Source organism: Papilio xuthus, unplaced genomic scaffold (genome assembly GCF_000836235.2).
Source record: "Papilio xuthus unplaced genomic scaffold, Pxut_1.1 DF826923.1, whole genome shotgun sequence".
NCBI lineage: Eukaryota > Metazoa > Arthropoda > Insecta > Lepidoptera > Papilionidae > Papilio > Papilio xuthus.
In genome coordinates this window covers 3,659,479-3,667,860 of record NW_013531726.1, presented here as the reverse complement: position 1 = coordinate 3,667,860, position 8,382 = coordinate 3,659,479, and the positions used below count along the sequence as shown (strand labels likewise).

At 29.6% G+C, this 8,382-nt stretch overlaps 2 protein-coding genes across 3 annotated transcripts; one reads left to right on the top strand and one right to left on the bottom strand.

Moving 5' to 3' along the window:
• Positions 1 to 503: 503 nt before the first annotated feature.
• LOC106122614 (influenza virus NS1A-binding protein homolog) lies at positions 504 to 4,527 on the top strand. Of its 2 annotated transcripts, none has more exons than XM_013318694.1 (5): positions 504 to 593; positions 674 to 901; positions 997 to 1,142; positions 1,340 to 1,916; positions 4,065 to 4,527. In XM_013318694.1, exons 2-5 carry the CDS (start codon positions 697 to 699, stop codon positions 4,367 to 4,369), a joined length of 1,233 nt encoding a protein of 410 aa, XP_013174148.1. In that variant the 5' UTR covers positions 504 to 593; positions 674 to 696; the 3' UTR covers positions 4,370 to 4,527. The 2 variants fall into 2 exon arrangements, with proteins under 2 accessions (XP_013174148.1, XP_013174147.1); XM_013318693.1 differs by lacking the exon at positions 4,065 to 4,527 and adding an exon at positions 2,424 to 3,727.
• Positions 4,528 to 5,614: 1,087 nt separating this feature from the next.
• LOC106122368 (probable ATP-dependent RNA helicase pitchoune) lies at positions 5,615 to 8,323 on the bottom strand. The gene is made up of 9 exons (XM_013318310.1): positions 7,941 to 8,323; positions 7,710 to 7,862; positions 7,460 to 7,621; positions 7,146 to 7,287; positions 6,767 to 6,929; positions 6,477 to 6,629; positions 6,107 to 6,274; positions 5,849 to 6,023; positions 5,615 to 5,775 (listed from the first exon to the last, which is right to left on the bottom strand). The coding sequence occupies exons 1-9, from the start codon at positions 8,179 to 8,181 to the stop codon at positions 5,678 to 5,680; spliced, it is 1,455 nt and encodes a 484-aa protein (XP_013173764.1). The 5' UTR covers positions 8,182 to 8,323; the 3' UTR covers positions 5,615 to 5,677.
• Between the last annotated feature and the right edge of the window lie 59 nt (positions 8,324 to 8,382).

Sequence of the window (8,382 nt, the reverse complement as noted above, 5' to 3'; positions counted from 1 at the left end):
TGTTAAAACAAAATTTATATGAATGTTACAAGAACCAAACCAGGACTTTCATCACACTGTTCATACCTCACTTACAGCTACAGGCACATTTAATGTGGTCACTTACGGAAAGTTAGTACAAATCAATCTTTTACATTACGTTTTCTTTTAAGGTGCTTTCTAATTGGAGTATTTGAGTGTTTTACTTTTTTTATAGTAAGAACATTATGATGCAATATGGTCAAATGAAACAAATATATTATTCACATTGAAAATTACTGAAAAGGTTTCAAAGTGATACAAGTACATCCTTATTTTTATTAGTAATTTTTGATAGAACGGAAACGTCTCAGTTAGAACGGAAAAAATGATAATTTAAAAACTGTTTTTAAATACGTTTTTACTTTATTTTAAGTGCTTTTTACATTTACATAATTATACTAGACAATAGAGATGAAGTTATTTCGGTTTATCGCATAGACACAAAACATTTTTTCCAAACCGGAATTTATGGCAAATTATGACAACACTGTAGGACGCGCCGCTTGTAGCTGTCACATTTGCTTTCATCATAAATCTCATTTGGGGAAAAACAAAAATTTTACTGGGTTATAGTAAGTTAAAAATTATTCATTACTTATTCTTAATTTATAGGGCAACTGCAAAAATACTGAAATACATTTTCCATTTACAGATGCACTTCAAAAAAGTATAGAAATGGACCAGCAATTTTCATTGTCTTGGAACAATTTTCACGGAAACTTGAGCAAAGGTTTCGCCGGTTTGCTCGGGAAAGGCGAATTTGTCGATGTTACGCTAGCTGTAGAAGGGCATTTACTTCAAGCGCACAAAGTTATTCTATCAATATGTTCCCCGTACTTCAAGAAAATGTTTCAAATGAATCCCTGTCAACATCCTATAGGTATTTACCCATTTTTGTTATTAAAGTATCAGAAGAAAGAATTGTGATAGCTAACAAATACAGACATTAAACTTCTTACTCTATTATATTTTCAGTGGTATTGAGAGATGTGACTCTCAAAGCTATGAAAGATCTCTTACAATTTATGTATCATGGAGAAGTCAGTGTTAAAAGAGAAGATCTCACTAGTTTTATAGGAACAGCTGAAGTTTTACAAATCAAAGGATTAACTAATAAAGAGGTAAGGATATAAATTTCATTCAGCATAAACCAAATTCATTTCCTGACATTAAACCTAACCTTTTAAAGCACAAAAATTGAGTCCTTCAAAGAATTTATCTAAACCGCTTTTAGATTCAACACTTCATTTGTCACTATTTATATGTTTGTTTTATAATTTTGGTGTAAGTGATTATTAATTTTTATAATTTATTTTAGACTGATGATGAGGAAGAAATTAAAGATCTATCTAAACAAAATTTAGTGCACCAGAACAGTAGCCCTGATCCTGAGTCATGTACATCTGAGAACTATGATAACAGTCCTAATGAATTACCAGAGAGTAATGAACATGAGATAGTGAAACAAAGACAATTTATAGAAAAACTTCAAAGGTTGAGTCACTTAAAGAGAAAATCAGAAGAATTTCTGCAAAGCGCATACTATTCTGATATCTTAAACACGGAAAAACGAGCTAAAATCAATGACAAAATGGCCTACAATAAAGTTAATAATTTACTACACAACAGCAATTATGATAATTTTAAAAATGTTTATGACGAAACCCCTATCGATATAACTTCTACATTGAATACATTGGTGCACAAAGACAATATAGATAAAGGCGAAGACAAAGAACAATCTCCAAATCAAATAGAATTAAAAACGGAATGTGATGAAATAGATATAGTTGTGACAGATCCTGCAGTTTGTACAACTCCAAAAAGTTACGAAGGATCTAGAGATGGCAAAAATAATACTACAGTTGCATTGGACTATCAGTCACCTCAGGACAGTAAGTATTTTTGATTTTTAAAAATTTATGGAATTCTTGTATTTTGTGAATAACACTGCCCTGCTAAGGAATGTATTTTGTTGCTGTATATTTACATATTGTAACATTATTTAGCAGCTGATGTTGTTTTGTGCAATTAACACTTTCAGTGCCACTGACTTGGCATTACATTGGCACAGAATGTGTTACAAAAGAGACAACAACAAAAGATATACAAAATGCAATCTTATTTCTTCATTCTAAGCAATTTTTAATTTCTTTTTTCATTTTGCTTGTTAATGCTTTCTTTACTTTGTCTTTTGTAAATAACGGGATTATAGATTGTGTTGAAAATGCAATCCTATGTTAATTTTTATTGACTTTGTTGCATATTTTCTTTATAAAAAATACTTCATTTTGCACACTTGTAAACACGATGGCATTTTCAACATTTTAAAATCCTTTTTTGTAATATGACACTTAGATAATTATTTTCAAATGTAATGAAAATGCCTATCGTGATTTCAGATACCACAAGTTTGAACTCATTATTTTTGGACTTTAAAAGCTTTGTCAATGGTAAGGTGACTAACGCAATGTTAAGAATTAATGCTAACGAAGAATTCCCAAGACCGATGCTTGAACATCGTTTGACAACAATACCACAGAAAGAAGATGGCAAGAAGAAATATCCGCAACGCTCCTGCAGACTGTGCTGGAAGTTAGGAAAAAGACGGGATACTCGATTTATGTGTAGTGCATGTGAACTACCATTTTGCAAGTCACCATGCTTTGAAGTACACTTCAACGGTGTTTTTAAAGTATCTCAATTACAAGGAGACTATTTTGCTACATAAAAATTACACATCACAAACCCAAAAAGGGTATTTTTTATAGATATAAGATTACAATAAGAAGTGATATTTGGTTAGAGCAACAGAAAAAAATGTGAATCAAAGATTCAAAGGATATTGGGACCAAAATTTAAATTCCTATAAAATATCCTATAAATATGTAAAAAAAAAACGAAATTATTTATCAATTTATAAATACAGCTATATTATATTTCTATAAAATACTTAGTATTCATATAAGAAAGATGCATTTGAAGCAATATTTTAAAATTATGCAAATAATATTTTGATACTGTGATAGTGTACATTTGGATTAAATACCAATTACACTGTAGTAACTGCTTTTAATGAACCAATATATTTTCTCAAATCTTGTGACAACACAAAATATTGTGCCATCAATCCTCTGCCATATATTTAAAGACTTTTTATTGCTCATATTCTAGTCTATTTATTGTATTAAAATAAGTGTAAAACATATTACTCAAAAAAATTAAAGCTTAAATATTTGATGTTCACTTTGTATGAGGTTTTTTGTGTATAATCACAATATTATAGACACTATTTAATATATTATGATACACAACAAAGTTATAAAAAAATAGTCAAATAATTTTTTACAAGTTTATTGTCACATTTGTTGAGGTAGTGCGTAATCATGACATGCCTATTGTCTCCATACTTAAAGCTAAATTCCTACGAAAAAAAAAAATCTCATACTAAATTGAACAGATAAATAAGATAATTATAATGATCTCTATGGCTTCAAGGTTAACAAAGCCAAATCATTTTTTTTACATTCCTGCATTTTGCTTTTTGACATTTTGGCTTGGCTGATTTTTTATATTTTTTTTTACATGTATGCGTAGTGTAAGATGAAAATCATAATAAAACTATTTTTGTATTCTTTGTGTGATGTTACTACATGATAGTGACTTAATATAGTGTTTTATATCTATAATTAAACGATTTTTTGCATAGTTATTCATTTCATTATCCCAAAAAAGGAACATATATCCTTAAATACTATTAATAGATAAAAAAAAATAACGGAATATTTTTATAGTATTTTTTAATTTTAATTCTTAGATTACTTATGTTTCATTTATTCTACAACTCGCGCAGAATAACATCACATCCAAGTTTGACAATTTAACACAAAACCTCACTATGGAAACATAAACCCGGATAAAAGTGTTAAAACTACCTTACATTGTACTTAGATCTCATGTTATTGTGTATACACAGTACATTATGTACAAAATGTTATTTTAGACTTTAAAGCAGTTAAAATAAAGTTTGTTTTACTTTACAGGTGCATTATCACTAGTAATGAATGGCTCTAGCGATAATCAGTTGCCGGTTCACTACAAATACATTTACAGCAGAAAGGGGCATAAACAATTAGTGCATATGAACTTTGTGTACACCAAACATTCAACAACGCACGGAAAAACATCGTGGCGATGTGTGCAGTATTTCTCGTTGAACCGTTGCCCGGCAACAGTCGAAACCATAGACTCGATGATATATGCGGTCAACCATCAACACAACCATGAAGATTGTTTTGAGAAACTATCAAGAAATAATATTTATGAAATGAATGTTACTCCAAAGTGAAACTTGTGTTTGTGATTTTACAGTTGTGATTAGCAACAATTTGTGTATTGTTTCTTCATTATTAAGAGTATAAATTCCAATTCCTAATGTCGATGGCTCAGGGGTCAGGCACTTGACTTGCAATCTGCAAGTCCTGTATTCGGATCCCACCATGTACCAATGTGTATTTCTATTTCCGATTTACGTATGTACAATTATCCGACGTTCTTGCGGTGAAGGAAAACATCATGATGCAACCTGCACATATCTAAGTAATTCAAAAATATGTGTAAAGTCAACCAACCTGCACTTGGCCAGCGTGGTTGACTATGGCCTAATCACCCTTAACTTAGGGTAGGCCCTTCGGTGGGGACATATAGTGAGCTGATAATGAAATTCCAATACCAAATGAGCACTAAGTAAAGCCTGCTACACCTTCAATTTAATGTAACAATCCAGTACAGTTAAAACTGAAGTTATGTAGAGAGCTTGACTGGGAATCTCATGGTTGTATCTACACAATAAACTTCATAAGTAAAATAACATATTTTTCAAAGGGGTGTGGATAGTAGTAGTACCAGAGTTATTTTCAGATTTATACATACATAGTAAAAAAAATGTTAGATTCTTTGCTGGAATTAATGTAAACAAGTATATTCACTATCTTATTCCATTGGCATGGTCTTAATTCTATAATATTGTTATTAATCTCAACTGTAATACTAGGTGTAAAAATAGATTTGTAAATTGTAAAGTTCCTATGTACTATTATTTATAATTATGCAATAAGTGACGCTAGAATGGGATTATAAGAAGTATGTTATCAATAATATATTAAAATGAACTTAATTACATAAAAGAAACATTAATATATTATATTTGCTGTAGTATTTCGTTATAAATACGATTCATGCTACAATTACAAAGTTTTTGTGGTCTTCAACTGCTTATTTATTTTTTATGTGAAATGAATTAAAAATATTACACCATTACTTGTATAAGTATGGTTTTTATAAATAAATATATATTTATTTTATTATCTATAAAGTTCACTATGCGTTTTAAATAAAAAGGTACGCGTCAATTACCTCAATCTGTCCGAAATCATTAAAGTAATGAAATATTGAACAGAAAGTTCCAACAAAAATCTTTTTTATGTTATGAAAACACAAAATTAAATTTCTTGGTACCTTCTGTATCTAGTCATGAATTGTATTACTTTATTTTTCTTAAGAATAAAATGTATTAAATGAACAGGACCCAATATAATATATAATCTCACTTTATTTACCTTAAGATAATAACTATGTCTCAGTGAATAAATAAAACTTATGTTTTTAATTGTTTTGTTGATTCTGCCGATACATTAGTAGCAAGCAACGCGGCCGCCCGCTTTCTAGGTCTGTGTTTCTTACTAAATCCAACACCTGAAAAGCAAACATTTAATTATATGCTTTACTATGAGTAAATATAAAATGTCGTATTGTTTTGCATACTTACGTATATCTACATCTGGTTTTTCTTTTAAACCAAATGATTTAGCGACAGCGTCCATGTCCATTGTTAACAAATTAAAAATATGCTTCAATTTCTTAACTTCAAACGACCTTATGTAACCTTCAAAAGCTTCTTCTGCCATTTTAATAAATTCTGGGTTTTGTAGTGCAATATCAAGCTAGAAATAATTATGGAAATTTATGTTTATGTAAAAAACTAATTCTAATCTTCTCTTCTAGTTTCTTTGTCTTATCTTATTACCTTCTTTTGAAGACTACTCAATTTATCCCAGAATTCGTATGTATCTAAAAAGATTTTGGCTTCTTTTAGATATTCTACGAATTCTTTCTCTTCTGGCCTTAGCAACAAAACTGCATGACCGGCCGCCCCCAATCCCCGGGCTGTCCTGCCCACTCTGTGAATGTATTCCTATAAAATAACAACAATATTTAAGCAATATTTTTTATTTAGGACTTCAACTAGTCAAAAATAATATATTTGGAACTCAGTTCAACATTTCATTACACCAAAATCTATGATCATAAGAAATAGATTAACCTATTAACTACCACCAACTTGTACCCTCCCTTTAAGTTATTGAGTAACATTAAATGTGTTAAATGCAACTTACATTAGCATCAGCTGGTGGATCAAATTGTACAATCCAATCTACTGCAGGTATATCTAAGCCCCGCGCAGCTAAGTCAGTGCAGAACAATGCTACTTTTTCTGCTTTATAAAAATTGTTCATAGTAGCTGTTCTATCTGTTTGATTCATTTTACCCTAAAACAAATATTAAACCATAATTATACTTTGCCTATTCTAAAAAATACTATATTAACAATGTTTTTATTAATTTCGATTTTTAAGCACACTTTTTTTGTGACTGATTATAAGCTATTTAAATAATTCAAACTTACATGAATACATAGAACTGATAAATTGCAATATTTGTTTAAGAATTCATGATGAAACACAACTGACTTACAGCTAGAAAAGAATACCATGACTTTCAGATTTTGTGTCTTCTTTAATAATTTATACAACCAACAGAGCCGGTATTCTGTTTCACAGATAACATACCTGGAAATAACTAATTTTTTTAATACACTTGTATCATAATGTGACTAAATATTAAAGTAACCTAAGAAAAACTAAATATTAAATACATGAAATCTTTGAAATTATGTTTGTAAATAGCACAAACTATAAGCTATGCAGAAGTTTTGACTATAAAATCAATATACAAAGTATTGCAGTCCTTAATATTACATGAGTATTTGTTCTATTATTCCTTACCCTTGTTTTAATCCTTCAACAGTTGCCCTGTCATTGTCTTCATTTGTGTTGATTGAGTGTAAATCATCTCTCATTGCAGACTTTATCAGTTCCTCAGTTGTTTCCGCATGTGTTGCACTGAATAACATTGTTTGTCTTTGCTCTACACATAAAATACAAAATGTGTTGTAAAAAAAATGATAAACCACAAACTATTTTTATCTATTCAATGGTTCTTATTGTTCATTTTAATTTTAATGCACTTATCTCTTTATTATCCAAGAATGAAAATAATTAAATTAAATTCTAGGAAAATTTTCTAAAATTTCACTTACTAGGAAGCCTCTTAATAATTTGTTTCAAGTCCTCTTCAAATCCATATTGATATATTTTATCTGCTTCATCCAATACCAAACATCGAACATTATTATAATCAAACTCTTTGGTTCTCATATGATCAAACAACCTTCCTGGGGTTGCAACAACTATATGAACACCTAAAATGTTATATTAATAAATTATTTTTATATTAATCTAGGATACTTTAATAATTGGATATTTTACTCTTTAATAAATAACTTTTACCGGAAGCAAGTCTATTGCTTTGCATTTTCCTACTTTCACCACCAATAACTAATGCTGAAGTGATCCCCTCATGGTGTGATATAATATCCTGGAGTACTTGATATGTTTGAGTTGCTAGTTCTCTAGTTGGAGATATTATTATACAAAATGTGCCTAGAAATAAATAAAAGTATAGTTATTACATATCTGCAGTAATATGGACTACGCAACTATAAGAAATATGCATAACACCTTGATAATTATTTTGCGATTGCTTGCCAACAACTTCTACAGCAGGAATTAGAAATGCTAAAGTTTTTCCAGAACCCGTCTTAGCTGTAGCTACCACGTCTCCTCCGTCTAACGCTTTTGGTAAAACTTCAGCCTGAATATCAGTCATATATTTAAATCCCATATTTTTTATAGCATTTATTGTTGCTTCAGAAACTGTACATTTTAACGTTTTAAACTTTGTTCTTTTAGTGTCATCCATTTATAATTGATTCAACATTTTTTTCCTGAATAATATAGAAACTAAAAGCAACTTAATCACTTTAGCTCTTTTTACTCTTAAAAAACTCTACAACTTTTCTATATAACAAACATAACCTCAACATCAAAGTTTTTAGTATTTTGATTTTGAAACAGCTTACCAAAGAGTATATAAAATAAGAGACGGGACTCTTGACTAATT